General features: G+C 39.5%; 2 protein-coding genes across 3 annotated transcripts in view; both read right to left on the bottom strand.

Moving 5' to 3' along the window:
• The window catches only part of plekhg5b (pleckstrin homology domain containing, family G (with RhoGef domain) member 5b), a 178,084-nt gene extending 171,759 nt beyond the window's left edge, over window positions 1-6,325 (bottom strand). The window contains exon 1 of one of the 2 annotated variants that reach the window (XM_061902683.1): window positions 5,846-6,324. In XM_061902683.1, coding sequence (XP_061758667.1) covers window positions 5,846-5,927 — 82 coding nt within the window. In that variant the 5' untranslated portion in view covers window positions 5,928-6,324. Of the gene's footprint in view, window positions 1-5,845 lie in introns of both variants that reach the window. The other variant, XM_061902686.1, reaches the window with a different exon arrangement.
• A 5,650-nt stretch (window positions 6,326-11,975) lies between these two features.
• Window positions 11,976-22,093, bottom strand: part of nol9 (nucleolar protein 9) — a 33,849-nt gene continuing 23,731 nt past the window's right edge. Inside the window, exons 8-13 of the mRNA XM_061902687.1 lie at window positions 20,871-21,038; window positions 15,427-15,679; window positions 13,197-13,311; window positions 12,923-13,097; window positions 12,721-12,854; window positions 11,976-12,253 (exon numbers count right to left, since the gene is read on the bottom strand). Of these exons, the coding sequence (XP_061758671.1) occupies window positions 12,134-12,253; window positions 12,721-12,854; window positions 12,923-13,097; window positions 13,197-13,311; window positions 15,427-15,679; window positions 20,871-21,038 (965 nt within the window). The 3' untranslated portion in view covers window positions 11,976-12,133. The remainder of the gene's footprint in view (window positions 12,254-12,720; window positions 12,855-12,922; window positions 13,098-13,196; window positions 13,312-15,426; window positions 15,680-20,870; window positions 21,039-22,093) is intronic.

The raw sequence follows: 22,093 nt of genomic DNA on the forward strand, positions 1-22,093 counted from the left end.
GCGTGCCGTGGGAGATTATCTAATTTCACCTATTTGGGGTAAAAAATGTTTTTTGCAAACCACTAATTGTAGTCTGCAAATGATGTGTTGTTTTTGAGTGTCAGTGTTTTCTAGAACAGTGTTTTAACCTTTTTTGAGCCAAGGCACATTTTTTGCGTTGGAAAAACCCAGAAGCACACCGCCAAACAAAAAAATTAACAAAAGGTGAGTGCCCCTAAGAAAGGGTATTGAAGCTTAGGGAAGGATATGCGGAACAAAACTAAAACAGTACTACAAAGTAAACAAAACCAGAATGCTGGACGACAGCAAAGACTTACTGAGGAGCAAAGATGGCGTCCACAAAGTACATCCGTACAAACCATCAACAATGTCCCCACAAAGAAGGATAATCCATCCAATTTCTACCAGCTATTCCCTTTGGGGTCACGTGGGGCGGTGGAGTCTATCTCAGCTACAATCGGGAGGAAGGCGGGGTACACCCTGGACAAGTCGCCCCTTCATCACAGGGTAAAAACAACTGAAATATTCTTGATTGCTAAAACAAACTAGATGCGGGAAATATCGCTCAAAGAAAGACATAGCTCGGTTGGTAGAGCGGCCGTGCCAGCAACTTGAGGGTTGCAGGTTCGATTCCCACTTGTGCCATCCTAGTCACTGCCGTTGTGTCCTTGGGCAAGACACTTGACCCACCTGCTCCCAGTGCCACCCACACTGGTTTAAATGTAACTTAGATATTGGGTTTCACTATGTAAAGCGCTTTGAGTCACTAGAGAAAAGCGCTATATAAATATAATTCACTTCCCTTCACATGAAACCGCTACAGGAAAATACCCCCAAGACCAGAAGTAAAACACTACACACAGGAAAACCGCAAAAAATACAAAATAAGTTAGCGTGTGATGTGACAGGTGGTGACAGTACACCTACTTTGAGACAAGAGCTATAGTGATTCATTTTTGGTTAAGTTTTAAAGTCATATCCAACAACTGCGACGACGACTTTTTACTGTCAACTGAGTTTTGTTTTTTAGTGATTTCTGCTGGTGGAACGCAAAAAATGTGCTTTGGCTCAAAAAAAGGTTGCACTAAAACACTAAAACACAATAAGCAGATAAGGGATTTTCCAGAATTATCCTAATGTGTCTAATAACATCTGACTCGCTCCCACTGCACTCACTTTTTTTTTCTAGTGCTTCACTCTAACTTTCCTCATCCACGAATCTTTCATCCTCGCTCAAATTAATGGGAAAATTCATCGCTTTCTCGGTCCGAATCGCTCTAGCTGCTGGTGGCCATGATTGTAAACAATGTGAGGATGTGAGGAGCTCCACAACCCGTGACATCACGCGCACATCGTCTGCTACTTCCGATACAAGCAAGGCTTTTTTATTAGCGACCAAAAGTTGCAAACTTTATCATCGATGTTCTCTACTAAATCCTTTCAGCAAAAATATGGAAATATTGCAAAATGATCAAGTATGACACAAAGAATGGAGCTGCTATCCCCGTTTAAATAAGAACAATTAATTTCAGTAGCCCTTTGAGTAAAGTTATGTCCTGAACAGTTTTTGAGTCTGGAGGACTTTAAGGAGTTCCAGGCCGGCGGGACTCTTAAGTCGGTCTTAAAGTCGCCGCTCTAATCCGCAGCCAGATGTCTGCTCGGCTCTGCGTCCAAACGCCGAGATCCCAGAAGCCCGTCGGCCATCATCAGAACACATAGTATTTATTTCCAAATAGTCTGTTCCAGGGTCAAACTGTGGCCAGCACTTTTTTTTTTTTAAATCATTCAGAATCCTAAAGTAAGACAAGAACTCATCTATTTTTTTTTAAGCGTTCTGATTAGTAACTAAACATAAAAAGTCAGCTCACAATGAAATGTGCTTAATTTCATTCATTTAAAGTACAAAAAAACCCCAAAGCAGTGAAGTCACGTCGTGTAAATGGTACATAAAAACAAAATACAATTATTTACTAATCATTTTAAAAACTTATATTCAACTTAATAGACTGCAAAGACAATATATTTAACCTTCAAGCTGGAAAAAGTTGTTATTTCTTGCAAAAATTAGCTCATTTGGAATTTCATGCCTGCAGCATGATTCCAAAAAAGCTGGCACGAGTGGCAAAAAAGACAGAGTTGAGGAATGCTCGTCAAACACTTATTCGGAGCATCCTACAGGTCCATCCATCCATTTTCTACCGCTTATTCCCTTTTGGGGTCGCGGGGGGTGCTGGCGCCTATCTCAGCTACAATCGGGCGGAAGGTGGGGGTACACCCTGGACAAGTCGCCACCTCATCGCAGGGCCAACACAGATAGACAGACAACATTCACACTCACATTCACACACTAGGGACCATTTAGTGTGTGCAGGCTAATTAGGAACAGGTGGGTGCCATGATTGGGTGTAAAAAGCAGCTTCCGTGAAATGCTCAGTCATTCACAAACAAGTTGAGGAATGCTCATCAAACACTTATTCGGAGCATCCCACAGGTGAACGGGCTGATTAGGAACAGGTGGGTGCCATGATTGGGTGTAAAAAGCAGCTCCCGTGAAATGCTCAGTCATTCACAAACAAGTTGAGGAATGCTCATCAAACACTTATTTGGAGCATCCCACAGGTGAACGGGCTGATTAGGACCAGGTGGGTGCCATGATTGGGTAGAAAAAAGCAGCTTCCGTGAAATGCTCGGCCGTTCACAAACGAGGACGGGACGAGGGTCAGTTTTAGAACAACATTTCTCAACCAGCTATTGCAAGGAATTGAGGGATTTCACCATCTGCGCTCCGTAATATCATCAAAAAGGTTCAGAGAATCTAGAGAAACCCCTGCACGTAAGCGGCAAGGCTGAAAACCATCAAAAAGCGACATCAGCGTGTGAAGGATATCACCACATGGGCTCAGGAACACTCCAGAAAAACACAGTCAGCGACTACAGCCAGTCGCTGCATCTGTAAGCGCGGGTTAAAACTCTACTATGCAAAGCCACAGCCGTTTATCAACAACACCCGGAAACGCCGCCAGCTACCCTAGGCCTGAGCTTATCTAAGATGGACTGATGCAAAGCTGTGAAAGTGTTCTGTGGTCTGACCAGTCCACATTTCAAATTGTTCTTTTGGAAACTGTGGACGTCGTGTCCTCCGGACCAAAGAGGAAAAGAACCCTCCGACAAAGTTGAACAGCCAGCATGTGTGATGGTATGGGGGTGCATTAGTGCCCATGGCATGGGTAACTTACACATCTGAGAAAGCACCATTAACGCTGAAAGGTACATACAGGTTTTGGTGCCACATATGTTGCTATCATGGACGCCCCTGCTTATTTCAGCAAGACGATGCCGAGCCACGTGTTACAACAGCGTGGCTGCGTAGTAAAAGAGTGCGGGTACTAGACTGGCCTGCTTGTAGTCCAGACCTGTCTCCCATTGAAGATGTGTGGCACATTTTGAAGCGTAAAATATCACAACTGATCACGCATCTCATCTAAACTGAGAAGTTGGTCAACTTTGACAGCCAACGTATTCCCAGAGATGACCAAAAAGACTCCAAAATACTTGTTTTTTAACCCTAAGAGGATTATGAATAATTAAACAGTCTATTATACAGCATTTTTCACATGTGAATATAAATATAGTTTATTATACAGCATTATTTACATGTGAATAACATAAATACAGTCTTTTATACAGCATTATTCACATGTGAATAATATAAATACAGTCTATTATACAGCATTATTCACATGTGAATAATATAAATACAGTCTATTATACATCATTATTCACGTGAATAATATAGTCTGTACAGCATTATTCACATGTGAATAATATAAATACAGTCGATTATACAGCATTATTCACATGTAAATAGCATAAATACAGTCTATTATACAGCATTATTCACATGTGAATAATATAAATACAGTCTATTATACAGCATTATTCACATGTGAATAATATAAATACAGTCTATTATACAGCATTATTCACATGTGAATAATAGTCTGTACAGCATTATTCACATGTGAATAATATAAATACAGTCGATTATACAGCATTATTCACATGTAAATAGTATAAATACAGTCTATTATACAGCATTATTCACATGTGAATAACATAAATACAGTCTATTATACAGAATTATTCATGTGAATAACATAAATACAGTCTATTATACAGCATTATTCACATGTGAATAATATAAATACAGTCGATTATACAGCATTCAAATGTGAATAATATAAATACACTATTATACAGCATTATTCACATGTGAATAATATAAATAGTCTATTATACAGCATTATTCACATGTGAATAATATAAATACAGTCGATTATACAGCATTCAAATGTGAATAATATAAATACACTATTATACAGCTTTATTCACATGTGAATAATATAAATAGTCTATTATACAGCATTATTCACATGTGAATAATATAGTCTATTATTCACATGTGAATAATATAAATACAGTCTGTTATACAGCATTATTCACATGTGAATAATGTAAATAGTCTATTATTCACATGTGAATAGTATAAATACAGTCTGTTATACAGCATTATTCACATGTGAATAACAGTCTACAATACAGCATTATTCACATGTGAATAATATAAAGTCTATTATTTACATGTGAATAATATAAACAAAGTCTGTTATACAGCATTATTCACATGTGAATAACAGTCTACTATACAGCATTATTCACATGTGAATATAAAGTCCATTATTCACATGTGAATAATATAAACAGTCTGTTATACAGCATTATTCACATGTGAATAACACAGTCTACTATACAGTAATATTCACATGTGAATAATATAAAGTCTATTATTCACATGTGAATAATATAAATACATTCTGTTATACAGCATTATTCACATGTGAATAATATAAAGTCTATTATTCACATATGAATAATATAAACATAGTCTGTTATACAGCATTATTCACATGTGAATAATATAGTCTACTATACAGCATTATTCACGTGAATAATATAAACAGAGTCTGTTATACAGCATTATTCACATGTGAATAACACAGTCTACTATACAGTAATATCCACATGCGAATAACATAAATAGTCTATTATACAGCATTATTCACATGTAAATGGTATAAATACAGTCTATCATACAGCATTATTCACATGTGAATAATATAATTACAGTCTGTTATACAGCATTATTCACATGTGAATAACATACAGTCTACTATACAGCGATATTCACATGTGATATAGTCTATTATTACATGTAAATAATAGTCTATACAGCATTATTCACATGTGAATAACATAGTCTATTATACAGCATTATCCACATGTGAATAATATAAATACAGTCTATTATACAGCATTATTCACATTTGAATAATATAAATACTGTCTATTATACACATGTAAATAATAAATAGTTTCCATGTGGCCTTTGATCGAAAATGAGTTTTGACAACCCTGAGTTAGAAACTGAGAAGTATGATCACGTGGTCTTTGATGCTTTGATAATCTTAACTGCCGAAGTAAAAAAATAATAATAATACATAAAGTATGAAATGATGCTAAGCTAACATTAATATTATGTGTGCTAGAGGACGGATCACGTGACCAAGACACAAAAGCAGCACACCGGCCTCCAACTGCGGTGATTAATTGCCTGCTTGTTCACAGTCCAGAACCTCCTTGAAAAAAACTCACATTTAAGCCACGTTAGCGGTGATGTAGCCACGGAAGAAAAGCACATTTCCAAGCAAAAGCCACAAACAGAACTCCGTTGAAAAAGCAGCACATTTAACATAAACAGCAACGAGAGGAGAAAACGGTGACTTACGGATTCGCAACTTGAGTCCCAGCCAGCTCCGAGGCGGCGACTTGTGAAGCGCCGAGTTCTTGGTCCACTTGTTGGGCACCATGGAGGCATGCGGCCGTTGCGACGCTAGTCCTCCGCCGGGGAGACGCCGAGAAGACCCGGCCAGAAGCCGCTCAAATCCCCGCCGACCAGCAGGTTACTTAAAGCACTTTGATGATGCGTTTAAGGAACATCCGAAATAACGTCCTGGGTGCTGTTTTGTTTCGTAAAGTCCGTCAGCAGCCTAAAACTAAACATATATTTTAAACAAAAGTGCTGCTTTTTTTAAATATAAATCAAAGAAAAGTGCTGCTTTTTAAATATATAATAAAGAAAAAGTGCTTATTTTATGAAAAGTTCCCTCCGAACGAGCAAGCTGTGTCCATTCATTCACTGCGAGGCTGCACTGATGGTGGGCTGTTCGCGAACGATCTGCTTTTTCAAAACCGGCTCTTTGAACCTTCTTTGAGATTAAAGAGCCGTTTTTTTTTTTACCCCTTTGTCTTTGTTTCTGCTAAAAAAAAATAAACACACGTGATTGGTCCAAAAGTGTGGTGCCGTATGTGTCGTCAGTAGTGACGGCTCTTCTTTTATTGTTTTTTATTAATGTGGGCGTTAGCGCCACCTGCCGACGCGGAGTGGTTATGCTCCATTATCAGGGGTGTCCGACTCCTTGTCATTGAGGGTCGAATTTAATTATTTTACATGTACACTGTACAAAAAAAAACATCTGTGGATTTTACCTGTTTTTACGGAAAAAAATGAAATAGACGTTTATTTTACTCTTTTTATTATTTTTTTTTACAACATATTAAATGAAGTAAATAGAAAAACAGTACCAATATTTGATTTTATTTTGGTAACTCATCTGCCAGATTTTTACCAAAATTTTATGTGAATTGCAATTACACTAATATATATATATATATATATATATTAAATAGAAAAAAAAAAACCCTGACAGCTCAGTCAACAGAATTTTACTGTAAAAAAAAATAAGTTGCTCGTTTTTACGGAAAAATCTGGCAGTTTAGTTGCCAGACTTTTACTGTAAAATAGTTTTTTTATTTTTACAACATAGAAAAAAAAGGACCAATGTTTGATTTTATTTTGGTAACTCATCTGCCAGTTTTTTTTTTTTTTACCAAAATTAAATGTGGATTGCAATTACAGTAATAGTTTTTTTTTAAAAATAAAAATAAAAACACCCTGACAGCTCAGTCAACAGAATTTTAATGTAATTTTTTTTTTAATCGCTCATTTTTACAAAAAAATCGGAAAGCTTAGTTGCCAGACTTTTACTGTAAAATAGACGTTTATTTTATTTTTCTACAACATATTACTGTAAATAGAAAAAGAGTACCAATGTTTGATTTTATTTTGGTAACTCATCTGCCAGATTTTTACCAAAATTAAATAAATGTGGATTGCAATTACAGTAATAGTTTAAAAAAAAAAACAACCCTGACAGCTCAGTCAACAGAATTTTACTGTAAAAACAAATTTATAAGAAATTTCTCGTTTCTACGGAAAAATCGGACATCTTAGTTGCCAGACTTTTACTGTAAAATACATGTTTTGTTGTTGATTTTACAACATATTACTGTAAATAGAAAAACAGTACCACTGTTTAATTTTGTTTTGGCAACTCAGCTGACTTTTTGTTTATCATAATAAAATGTGATAATGTTATTCCATTTACAGTAATACACTGTAAAATCTTCAAACAAGGATTTTACAGTAAAAAAAAAAAAAAAAATCCTGACAGCTCAGTCGACAGAATTTTATTGTAAAAAAAAAAAAAAAAAAAAAAAAAAAGGGTTTTTTTACGGAAAAAAAACAACTGGCAGTTTAGTTGCCAGACTTTTACTGTAAAATATATGTTTTTTTAACAACATATTACTGTAAATAGAAAATTAGTGCCACTATTTATTTTGGCAACTCAGCTGCCAGTTGTTGTTTTTTCCCATAATAAAATGTGATACGGTTATTCCAATTACATTAATACACTGTAAAATCCTCAGATAATTTGACGGTAAAAAAAACCAAAAAAAACTGACAGCTCAGTCGATAGAATTTTACTGTAAAATAAAATAAACATTGGTCGTTTTTACCAGTTTTTAAGGAAAAATCTGTAATTCATCAACCGTGGATTTTACTGTAAAAAAACAAAAACAAAAATCTGACAGCTCAGTAGACATACTTTTACTGTAAAAATAAAAACATTGGTCGTTTTTACGGAAAAATATGGACGCTTAGTTGCCAGACTTTTACTGTAAAATATTTTTTTTAATTATTTTTTTACAACCCATTACTGTAAATAAAAAAAACAGTACCACTGTTTGATTTTATTTTGGCAACTCGGCTGCCAGTTTTTGCACCACAATAAAATGTGGTACATTTTCTTCCATTTACAGTAATACACTGTAAAATCATCAACAGAGAATTTTACGGTAAAAAAATAAAAAAATCCCAAAAACTGACAGCTCAGTCGACAGAATTTTACTGTATAAAAAAATATAAATTAACCGTTTTTACCACTGTTTTTAAGGCAACATCTGGCAGCTGAGTTGCCAGATTTTTTTTACCATAATAAAATAAGGTACTGTTATTCCATTTACAGAAATACACTGAAAAAAATCAACTGTGGATTTTACGGTAAAAAAACCCCAAAAAACTGACGGCTCTGTAGACAGAATTTTACTGTTAAAAAAACAAAACAAACATTGGTCGTTTTTACGGAAAAATATGGACGCTTAGTTGCCGGGCTAAAATAGATGTTTTTTTATAGCTTTTTTTTTTGACAACATATTACTGTAAATAGAAAAACAGTACCACTGTTTAATTTTATTTTGGTAACTCAGCTGACATTTTGTTTACCATAGTAAAATGTGATACTGGTATTCCATTTACAGTAATACACTGTAAAATCATCAACCGATAATTTTACGGGAAAAAACCCCCCAAAAACTGGCAGCTCAGTTGACAAAATTTTGTGTAAAAAACAACAACAAAACATTGGTAGTTTTTACAACTGTTTTTGCAGAAAAAAACTGGGAGTTTAGTTGCCAGTCTTTTACTGTAAAATATATACATATATTTATTTTTTTTACAACATATTACTGTGAATAGAAAAACAGTACCACTGTTTAATTTTATTTTGACAACTGAGCTGCCAGTTGTTGTTTTTTACCATAATAAAATGAGATATTGTTATTTCGTTTACAGTAATACACTGTAAAATCATCAACCGTGGATTTTACGGTAAAAAAACAAAAACTGACAGCTAAGTCGACAGAATTTTCTGTAAAAATAAAAATAAAAATTAAAAAAATATTGGTTGTTTTTACAACTGTTTTTGCAGAAAAACAGGCAGCTTAGTTGCCAGTCTTTTACTGTAAAACTAAAAAATATATGAAAAAAATATATATATATATACACACACAGCATATTACTGTAAATACAAAAACAGTACCAATGTTTAATTTTATTTTGGCAACTGAGCTGCCAGTTTTTTTTTAACCATACTAAAATGTGGTACTGTTATTCCATTTACAGTAATACACGGTAAAATCATCAACCAATAATTTTACGGTAAAAAAAACAAAACAAAAACTGGCAACTCAGTTGAGAGAATTTTCTGTAATAAAAAAAAATAAAAAAAATAAAAAATAAAATATTGGTCGTTTTAACAACTGTTTTTGCAGAAAAAACTGGCAGCTTAGTTGCTAGACTTTTACTGTAAAATATATATATTTTTTTTACAACATATTACTGTAAATAGTAACAGTACCACTGTTAAAATTTTATTTTGACAACTGAGCTGCCAGTTTTTTTTACCATAATAAAATGTGATACTGTTATTCCCTTTACAGTAATGCACTGTAAAATCCTCAACCGATAATTTTACTGTAAAAAACAAACAAAACAAAACTGGAAGCTCAGTTGACATAATTTTACTGCAAAAAAAAAACAAAAAAAAAATTGGTAGTTTTTTTCGCCACTGAAAAACTTCACAAAATTGTACAGTAAAATCTATCGATCATTTTTATGTTGCACAATTTGATGGATCACTTGCTTTGAAATCATAAGTTAAGCAGATATTTAAGTATTTATTTGAATTTGGACCAAAAAAAGTTACATAATATTTGTTGCAAAATTTGACACTATTTTTTTCCCTGTCAAAATGGAAAAAAAACAATACCTTTAGTAAGAAGTAAAGAAAGTATAAGCATCATCACTGCCATCTTACCCCAAAAATAATGAGTTTTGATAATTTTGTACATTTTTCATTTTTAAAAGCAACACTATATTGCAAAAATATATGTCCACCCATTGAAATGATCAGAAACAGGTGTCCTAATCAATAAATGTAAATAAATAAATAAATCACAGGTGTATAAAATCAAGCACTTAGGCATGGAGACTATTTCTACAAACATTTGTGAAAGAACAGGCCGCTTTCAGTGATTTCCAGCGTGGAACTGTCATAGGATGCCACCTGTGGAACAAATCCAGTCGTGAACTTTCCGATGGACGAGTCCGGGTTTGGAGGTTGCCAGGACAAGGCTACGTTTCGGACTGCATTGTGCCGAGTGTGAAATTTGGTGGAGGAGGAATTATGGTGTGGGGTTGTGTTGGGTTTGGCCCCTTAGTTTCAGTGAAAGGACCTTTGAATGCTCCAGGATACCAAAACATTTTGGACAAGTCCTTCCTGTTCCAACATATATATAGCTATACTAATGTTTTTAACCTAGCAAGATGTGAAAATGTAATATTAGCATGTAGCTCATATAGCTATGCCAATGTTTTTAACCTAGCAAGATGTGAAAATGTAATGTTAGCATGTAGCTCATATAGCTATGCCAATGTTTTTGACCTAGCAAGATGTGAAAATGTAATGTTAGCATGTAGCTCACATAGCTATGCTAATGTTGCTAAGTGCTAACCTAGCATGGTGTTAAAATATATTATAGCAAGTAGCTCATGGATATGTTAATGTGTGTAACCTAGCATGATGTTAAAATGTAAATTAGCATGTAGCTCATATAGCTATGCCAATGTTTTTTAACCTAGCAAGATGTGAAAATGTAATGTTAGCATGTAGCTCATATAGCTATGCCAATGTTTTTGACCTAGCAAGATGTGAAAATGTAATGTTAGCATGTAGCTCATATAGCTATGCCAATGTTTTTAACCTAGCAAGATGTGAAAATGTAATGTTACCATCTGGCTCATATAGCTATGCTAGTGTTTTAAACCAAGTATGATGTGCAATGCATTGTTAGCATGAAGTTCACATAGCTATGCTAATGTTGCTAAGTGCTAACTTAGCATGGTGTTGAAATATGTTAGCATGTAGCTCATATAGATATGTCAATGTTTGTAACCTAGCATGATGTTAAAATGTAATATTAGCATGTAGCTCATATAGCTTTGCTAGTGTTTTTAACTTAGCATAATGTTAAAATATAATGTTAACATGAAGCTCCCATAGCTATGTTAATGTTGCTAAGTGTTTACATAGCATGGTGTTGAAATATGTTAGAATGTAGCTCATATAGATATGTTAATGTTTGTAACCTAGCATGATGTTAAAATGTAATGTTACCATGTGGCTCATATAGCTATACTAGTGTTTTAAATCAAGCATGATGTGAAAATGCATTGTTAGCATGAAGTTCACATAGCTATGCTAATGTTGCTAAATGCTAACCTGGCATGGTGTTGAAATATGTTAGCATGTAGCTCAGATACGTTAATGTTTGTAACCTAGCATTATGTTAAAATGTAAGGCTGGCATGTAGCTTAAATAGCTTTGTTTAGTGTTTTTAATCTAGCATAATGTTAAAATGTATTGTTAGCCTGAAGCTCACATAGCGATGCTATTGTTGCAAATCTATAATGATGTCAAAATGTAATGTTAGCATGTAAGCATATGAAGCCACGCTTGTGTTTGTAACCCAGCATGATGTTAAAATGTAATATTAGCATGTAGCTATGCTCATGTTGCTAACCTTGCAGTCCCCTAGAGGCCAAAGAACAAAGATGGACCCTGAAACAATACACTTAATGTAAATGTGTCTTCTCTCCAAAAAAAAAAAAGGCAGAGTGCTAACAAATAATGTGCATTTATTACGAGAGGTTAAGTGTGGGAATGGCGCCTGTACAAAATAACCAACCGTGTCGCTGAGGTAAAAAAAATCTCAGTCCTGTACAATCCAATCCCCGAGAGCCGAGACCAGGATGGAGACTCGGAGCGTCAGTCAGTCAGTGTGTCCCCATTTGACTCGGTCTCTGCAGGCCCTTGAAGATTCGCAGCTTTCCTGCTCCGGTCAGCTCGAAGCTGTAGTCCGAAGTCACGTAGGGAGGGTCTCCCTTAACTCCCTCCTGGACAAACACATCATTGTTGGACATGTCAACATAAGCGGGACTTCATTTTGTGTTAGTTGTCTTGATGCTGGAAGTTACACACTTTCAAAATACTTGGAGTAAACACTACTGTGTGTGTGTGTGTTTTCGGACTTAATGGGGACATCGCTCTGTACTGTGTGTGTGTGTTCGGACTTAATGGGGACATGGCTCTGTTTTCACAGTCATCTTTAGTGGACTTCTGACGGCATGGGGACCAACTGCAGGTCCCCTATAGGGAAACCTTTTTAAATGATAGTAGCGAAGGATGAGTAGCTAAGTCCCTTTTTAAAAAAAAATAATAATAATTCTTAAAAGTATGATGTATTCATGAGTGACATAAAATATCAGAAGTACTTTAAAGTGAGTGAAATGTGGCCAACAGTTTGCGTGTATGCAAACCTTCTATTTGACTTAAAAAGCTGTTTGCCGAGATGGCGTCTGACCTGCGTGGTCAGCACGTAGGAGGGCAGCGTGGTGGTCCCCAGCAGGAGACAGTTGACCTTGCGGAGGAGGGCGGGGTCCAGCGGGGTCAAGACAAAGTAGAGACCCCTGGCCATGTCGATGCCTCGCAGCACGCCTGCAAAGATGGCGTGGTGTGAAGAGGTAGACCCCCGCAGCGTAGCAGAGCAATAAGGAAGTTCTTACCCAGACCCAGACAGGGACAGACGGGAGGACGGGACAGCAAGACGGGACGTCCATTACTGGTCACCTTGTCCGCCATGCAGCACAGGCCCACCACGCCGGCGTTGGCGGCGTACAACATGTCGCTGGGCGCCACCTCGGAGTGCAGCACGCCCAACGCCACCGCTGTGTGCGCCACCTGTGGTACCATGGTTTATAAAAGGTACTTAGCTAAGTCATACCTTTTATAGCTAGTACTTAGTCGGGTACTACCTGGTACCGCTGTAGTACTTCTTACCTGGTAAGGTGTGAGAGCGTGTAGAGGTCTAACAGGTCCTGGATCAGCAGACTGCAGCTGGCTGAGGTAAGCCAGCAGTGCCATGTCTCTCAGCTCATTGGACCTCTGGTGCCTCCTGTCCACACAACACGCACGTCAACAACATCCATAAAACACCCAAAAACAACACAAAAAAACACCAATCAACTACACGATAAATCGGCCGTCAACAAAACGATAAAACAACCGTCAACAACACGATAGAACGGCCGTCAACAAGACGATAAAACAGCCAGCAACAACACGATAAAACTGCCGTCAACAACAGAATAAATCGGCCGTCAACAAGACGATAAAACAGCCGGCAACAACACGATAAAACTGCCGTCAACAACACGATAAAACTGCCGTCAACAACAGAATAAATCGGCCGTCAACAACACGATAAAACGGCCGTCAACAACACGATAAAACGGCCGTCAACAACACGATAAAACGGCCGTCAACAACACGATAAAACGGCCGTCAACAACACGATAAAACGGCCGTCAACAACACGATAAAACGGCCGTCAACAACACGATAAAACGGCCGTCAACAACGCGATAAAACTGCCGTCAACAACGCGATAAAACACCCGTCAACAACACGATAAAACACCCGTCAACAACACGATAAAACTGCCGTCAACAACAGGATAAATAGGCCGTCAACAACACGATAAAACACCCGTCAACAACAGGATAAATAGGCCGTCAACAACACGATAAAACGCCCGGCAACAACACGATAAATCGGCCATCAACAACACGATGAAACTCCCGCCAACAACACCATAAAACGGCCGTCAACAGCACGATTAATCGGCCGCCAACAACACGATAAATCGGCCGCCAACAACACGATAAATCGGCCGCCAACAACACGATAAATCGGCCGCCAACAACACGATAAATCGGTAGCCAACAACACGATAAATCGGCCGCTAACAACACGATAAATCGGCCATCAACAACACGATGAAATTCCCGCAAACAACACCATAAAACGGCCGTCAACAGCACGATCAATCGGCCGCCAACAACACGATAAATCGGCCGCCAACAACACGATAAATCGGCCGCCATCAACACGATAAATCGGCCGCCATCAACACGATAAATCGGCCGCCATCAACACGATAAATCGGCCGCCAACAATACGATAATTCGGCCGCCAACAACACGATAATTCGGCCGCCAACAACACGATAATTCGGCCGTCAACAACACGATAAAACGGCCGTCACCAACACGATAAAACGGCCGTCAATAACACAATAAAACACCCGCCAACAACACGATAAAACACCCGCAAAAAACGGCCGTCAACAACACAATAAAACACCCGCCAACAACTAGATTAAACACCCATCAACAACACGATAAAACACCCGTCAACAACATGATAAATCGACCGTCAACAACACGATAAATCGACAGTCAACAACACGATGAAACACCCGTCAACAACACAATAAGACACCAGTCAACAACACGATTAATCGGTCGCCAACAACACGATTAATCGGTCGCCAACAACACGTTAAAACTAACGCCAACAACACGTTAAAACTAACGCCAACAACACGTTAAAACTAACGCCAACAACACGTCAAAACGAATGCCAACAACACGTCAAAACACCTGCAAACAAAACGTTAAAACCAACAACATTATAAAAAGGAGAGCTAACAACAAGATAAATCGAACGCCAACAACACAATAACATGAGTGACAAAAATACAATAAAACAAGTGCTAACAAGTGCCAACAAGATAAAACAAGTGCTAACAACAGGATAAAACAAGTGCTAACAACAAGATAAAACAAGTGCTAACAACAAGATAAAACAAGTGCTAACAACAGGATAAAACAAGTGCTAACAACAAGATAAAACAAGTGCTAACAACAGGATAAAACAAGTGCTAACAACAGGATAAAACAAGTGCTAACAACAGGATAAAACCAGTGCTAACAACAAGATAAAACAAGTGCTAACAACAAGATAAAACAAGTGCTAACAACAGGATAAAAGAAGTGCTAACAACAGGATAAAAGAAGTGCTAACAACAAGATAAAACAAGTGCTAACAATATAATAAAATGAACGCCAATGACACGATAAAATGAGCGCCACAAATACGATAAAACGAGTGCTAACACAAAAAAAGGAGCGCCAAAAACCCGATAAAAGGAGCGCCAAGGGCTTACGTTCGTGTTTGGCCGCCCGCTCCTTGGTACTGGTTGTTGACGCTGAGGTGGACGTAGCTTTGAGGCGGGCTGTGGCTCTCGGTGAACTCCTCCAGCGCCGTCTGGGCAGGCGGGTGAGTCTGCACGCCGCTGGCCGTTCTGAGGAAGTCCGGGGTGAGGTCTGGGCACTGGCCCACGCCGTCGTGAGAAATCTGGACGACATGCGACACCGGGAGGAAGCGCAACAAGTCCACCAGAAGCTGCAGTCCAAAACCTGAACAAATGAAAATGAAGGTAAATCTTGTTATACTGTATGTTGTGTGGCACAACCAATGTTGTAATAGCACTAAACTGCTGAGTCAGCACTAAACCTTTGATTGTAAACGACAGGACAACAAATGTAGCAACATTTCTTCAAGTTACTGTGTGCTGGCTACTCATCATAATTCTAATGCAGCTACGGCCATCTTAGTGGAGTTTATAAAAAAAAAAAAAAACTGTCGAGAGGTTGCCTACAGCCACAGCTGTTTACACACCCACAAACAACCCGATAAATCGTCCGTCAACAACAGGATAAAACAACAGGATAAAACACACGTCAACAACACGATAAATGGGCCGCCAACAACACGATAAATGGGCCGTCAACAACACGATAAATCGGCCGTCAACAACACGATAAATCGGCCGTCAACAACACGATAAACCGGCCGTCAACAACACGATAAACCGGCCGTCAACAACACGATAAACCGGCCGTCAACAACACGATAAACCGGTCGTCAAAAACACGATGAATTGCCCGTCAACAACAGGATAAATCGGCCGTCAACAACATGATAAATCGGCCGTCAACAACATGATAAATCGGCTGTCAACATCACGATAAATCGGCCTCCAACAACACGATAAATCAGCTGTCAACAACAATACAATAAAATACCCACAAACAACACGATAAATCGGCTGCCAACAACACGATAAAACACCCGTCAACAACACGATAAAACGTCCGTCAACAACACGATAAAACGTCCGCCAACAACACGATAAAACGGCCGCCAACAACACGATAAATGGGCCGCCAACAACACGATAAATGCGCCGCCAACAAGACGATAAATGGGCCGTCAACAACACGATAAATCGTCCGTCAACAACACGATAAACCGGCCGTCAACAACACGATAAACCGGCCGTCAACAACACGATAAACCGGCCGTCAAAAACACGATGAATCGGCCGTCAACAACAGGATAAATCGGCCGTCAACAACAGGATAAATCGGCCGTCAACAACATGATAAATCGTCCGTCAACAACATGATAAATCGGCTGTCAACATCACGATAAATCGGCCGCCAACAACACGATAAATCAGCTGTCAACAACACAATAAAATACCCACAAACAACACGATAAATCGGCCGCCAACAACACGATAAAACACCCGTCAACAACACGCTAAAACGTCCGCCAACAACACGCTAAAACGGCCTCCAACAACACGATAAATGGGCCGCCAACAACACGATAAATGGGCCGCCAACAACACGATAAATGGGCCGTCAACAACACGATAAATGGGCCGTCAACAACACGATAAATGGGCCGCTAACAACACGATAAATGGGCCGCCAACAACACGATAAATGGGCCGCCAACAACACAATAAATGGGCCGCCAACAACACGATAAATGGGCCGTCAACAACACGATAAATCGGCCGTCAACAACACGATAAATCGGCCGTCAACAACACGATAAACCGGCCGTCAAAAACACGATGAATCGCCCGTCAACAACAGGATAAATCGGCCGTCAACAACATGATAAATCGGCCGTCAACAACATGATAAATCGGCTGTCAACATCACGATAAATCGGCCGCCAACAACACGATAAATCAGCTGTCAACAACACAATAAAATACCCACAAACACGATAAATCGGCCGCCAACAACACGATAAAACACCCGTCAACAACAAGATAAAACGTCCGCCAACAACACGATAAAACGGCCGCCAACAACACGATAAAACACCCGTCAACAACACGGTAAAACGGCAGTCAACAACTCGATAAAACGGCCGTCAACAAAAAGATAAAACGGCCGTCAACAAAACGATAAAACGGCTGTCAACAAAACGATAAACCGGCCGTCAACAAAACGATAAATCGGCCGCCAACAACACAATAAAATACCCACAAACAACACGATAAATCGGCCGCCAACAACACGATAAAACACCCGTCAACAACAAGATAAAACGTCCGCCAACAACACGATAAAACGGCCGCCAACAACACGATAAAACACCCGTCAACAACACGGTAAAACGGCAGTCAACAACTCGATAAAACGGCCGTCAACAAAAAGATAAAACGGCCGTCAACAAAACGATAAAACGGCTGTCAACAAAACGATAAACCGGCCGTCAACAAAACGATAAATCGGCCGCCAACAACACGATAAAATACCCACAAACAACACGATAAATCGGCCGTCAACAAAACGATAAATCGGCCGTCAACAACAAGATGAAACGGCCGCCAACAACACGATTAAACGGCCGGCAACAACATGGTAAAATGGCCGCCAACAACACGATAAAATGGCCGCCAACAACACGATACATCATCCGTCAACAACGCGATAAATGGGCCGCCAACAACGCGATAAATGGGCCGTCAACAACACGATAAATGGGCCGTCAACAACACGATAAATGGGCCGCTAACAACACGATAAATGGGCCGCCAACAACACGATAAATGGGCCGCCAACAACACAATAAATGGGCCGCCAACAACACGATAAATGGGCCGTCAACAACACGATAAATCGGCCGTCAACAACACGATAAATCGGCCGTCAACAACACGATAAACCGGCCGTCAAAAACACGATGAATCGCCCGTCAACAACAGGATAAATCGGCCGTCAACAACATGATAAATCGGCCGTCAACAACATGATAAATCGGCTGTCAACATCACGATAAATCGGCCGCCAACAACACGATAAATCAGCTGTCAACAACACAATAAAATACCCACAAACAACACGATAAATCGGCCGCCAACAACCCGATAAAACACCCGTCAACAACAAGATAAAACGTCCGCCAACAACACGATAAAACGGCCGCCAACAACACGATAAAACACCCGTCAACAACACGGTAAAACGGCAGTCAACAACTCGATAAAACGGCCGTCAACAAAAAGATAAAACGGCCGTCAACAAAACGATAAAACGGACGTCAACAAAACGATAAACCGGCCGTCTACAAAACGATAAATCGGCCGCCAACAACACGATAAAATACCCACAAACAACACGATAAATCGGCCGTCAACAAAACGATAAATCGGCCGTCAACAACAAGATGAAACGGCCGCCAACAACACGATTAAACGGCCGGCAACAACATGATAAAATGGCCGCCAACAACACGATAAAATGGCCGCCAACAACACGATACATCATCCGTCAACAACACGATAAAACACCCGTCAACAACAAGATAAAACGGCCGTCAACAACATGACAAAAAACCCACAAACAACACGATAAATCGGCCGTCAACAACATGATAAAATACCCACAAACACGATAAATCGGCCGTCAACAACACGATAAAACGGCCGCCAACAACACGATAAAACGGCCGCCAACAACACGATAAAATGGCCGCCAACAACACGATAAAACGGCCGCCAACAACACGGTAAAACGGCCGTCAACAACTCGATGAAACGGCCGTCAACAACACGATAAAACGGCTGTCAACAACACGATAAATCGGCCGCCAACAACACGATAAAATACCCACAAACAACACGATAAATCGGCCGTCAACAAAACGATAAATCGGCCGTCAACAAAACGATAAATCGGCCGTCAACAAAACGATAAATCGGCCGTCAACAACAGGATGAAACGGCCGCCAACAACACGATAAAACGGCCGCCAACAACACGATAAAACGGCCACCAACAACACGATAAAATGGCCCGCAACAACACGATAAAACGGCCGCCAACAACACGATTAAACGGCCGCCAACAACACGATAAAACGGCCGCCAACAACACGATTTAACACCCGTCAACAACACGATAAAACGGCCGTCAACAACACGATAAAACGGCCGTCAACAAAACGATAAAACGGCTGTCAACAAAACGATAAAACGTCCGTCAACAATACCATAAATCGGCCGCCAACAACACCATAAATCGGCCGCCAACAACACCATAAATCGGCTGCCAACAACACCATAAATCGTCCGTCAACATCATGATAAAATGGCTACCAAACAACACGATAAATCGGCCGTCAACAACACGATAAAACGGCCTACAAACAACATGATAAATCGGCCGTCAACAACACGATAAAACGGCTGTCAACAAAATGATAAAACGGCTGTCAACAACACGATAAATCGGCCGCCAACAACACGATAAAATACCCACAAACAACACGATAAATCGGCCGTCAACAACACGATAAAACGGCTGTCAACAAAATGATAAAACGGATGTCAACAACACGATAAATCGGCCGCCAACAACACGATAAAATACCCACAAACAACACGATAAATCGGCCGTCAACAAAACGATAAATCGGCCGTCAACAAAACGATAAATCGGCCGTCAACAACAGGATGAAACGGCCGGCAACAACACGATAAAACGGCTGGCAACAACACGATAAAACGGCCACCAACAACACGATAAAATGGCCGGCAATTACACGATAAAACGGCCGCCAACAACACGATAAAACGGCCGCCAACAACACGATAAAACACCCGTCAACAAAACGATAAAACGGCTGTCAACAAAACGATAAATCGACTGTCAACAAAACGATAAAACGGCTGTCAACAAAACGATAAATCGACTGTCAACAAAACGATAAAACGGCCGTCAACAATAACATAAATCGGCCGCCAACAACACCATAAATCGGCTGCCAACAACAGGATAAATTGTCCGTCAACATCACGATAAAACGGCTACCAAACAACACGATAAATCGGCCGTCAACAACGCGATAAAACGGCCTACAAACAACATGATAAATCGGCCGCCAACAACATGATAAAACGGCCTACAAACAACACGATAAATCGGCCGTCCACAAGGTAAATATTGTTATACTGTATGTTGTGCAGCACAACCAATGTTGTAATAGCACTAAAATGCACCAAACATTAGATTTTAAACCACAGGACAACAAATGTAGCAACATTTCATCAAGTTACTGTGTGCTGGCCACTCATCATACTTCCAATGCAGCTACCGCCATCTTAGTGGAGTTCATTAAAAAAAACCTGTCGAGAGGTTGCCTACAGCCAATACCATTTAAAGAGGCACTCACTACAGGAGACTGTGTGGTTAATTGAAGACAGGCCTAAATCGGGTAATGTTTTGCTGTTGAGGCTGACCTTTGACCCAGCCCATGGTGTTGATGATGACGGGCATCTCTTTGGTCGGCGAGCGTTTCCTCCACAAGGACTTGATGCTCTCCATGTAGAGAATCATGTCTGACTCGCACGTGGACTGGCCGTAGTAAACCATGTGATCAGGGGCACGCTGGTGTGTGAAGGGGGGGCCTGGGGAAACAAACAGTACTACTGAGTCTACTACGACTTCACTGTCATACTTTAACAAAATGTACTGCAATACTACTGTTACACTTTAACAACGTATACTGTAGACCAGGGGTGTCCAAGACGTCAAAAGTATAACCTTTTAAATGTTATATTTATATTTTATAATATATTGTGATATTTATATTTTGACACAATCTAGCGGACAAAATGAGTTTTTCCCTGGTCAAACAATTTTTACGGTTGGAATGTGCAGCATCTATTTATACGACCAAATGCAAACAACCTTCCCTAGTCATGATTTAAAAAAAAAATACAAATCAAATTAAAATCCAACCAACACAAAAAGTAAACAGACATGGTCACTGAACTGTGTGGATATTATAAATAAAGTCAAATGACCATAAAAAATTCCAAAAAATTACAAAGCATGATGGGAAAATGTTTAAGACTCTCCAAATGTATCCATGTCATTTTAGCTGCTGTGATTGTGATTGATTACAAAACTTTAAGAAGGTTGTCACAGAAGTAAACTAGGTAAAAGTAAGTTTTTCACATACTTTTAACATCCAATTATATTGCAATATATCGTAAGACCAACATTTCTAGCGTATAATAGGTCTCCTATTCTTTGTAATAACATTGTTATTCTGAAGCTAACTGTGGAGGGGGCGTGGCCTGCGGGCCTGCAGCGAAGCGAGGTGTGCCAGGACCGGCCTCCAAATCCGCGACAGGTGCGTAGATGGCCCACCGGGGCCTTTTTATCTGATCACCTGTCAGGCTCACCTGCACTGGCTTCCTGTGCACTTAAGATGTGACTTTAAGGTTTTACTACTTACGTATAAAATACTACACGGTCTAGCTCCATCCTATCTTGCCGATTGTATTGTACCATATGTCCCGGCAAGAAATCTGCGTTCAAAGGACTCCGGCTTATTAGTGATTCCCAAAGCCCAAAAAAAGTCTGCGGGCTATAGAGCTTTTTCATTTCGGGCTCCAGTACTCTGGAATGCCCTCCCGGTAACAGTTCGAGAGGCCACCTCAGTAGAAGCATTTAA

Source organism: Nerophis ophidion, linkage group LG06 (genome assembly GCF_033978795.1).
Source record: "Nerophis ophidion isolate RoL-2023_Sa linkage group LG06, RoL_Noph_v1.0, whole genome shotgun sequence".
In the NCBI taxonomy this organism is placed as follows: domain Eukaryota; kingdom Metazoa; phylum Chordata; class Actinopteri; order Syngnathiformes; family Syngnathidae; genus Nerophis; species Nerophis ophidion.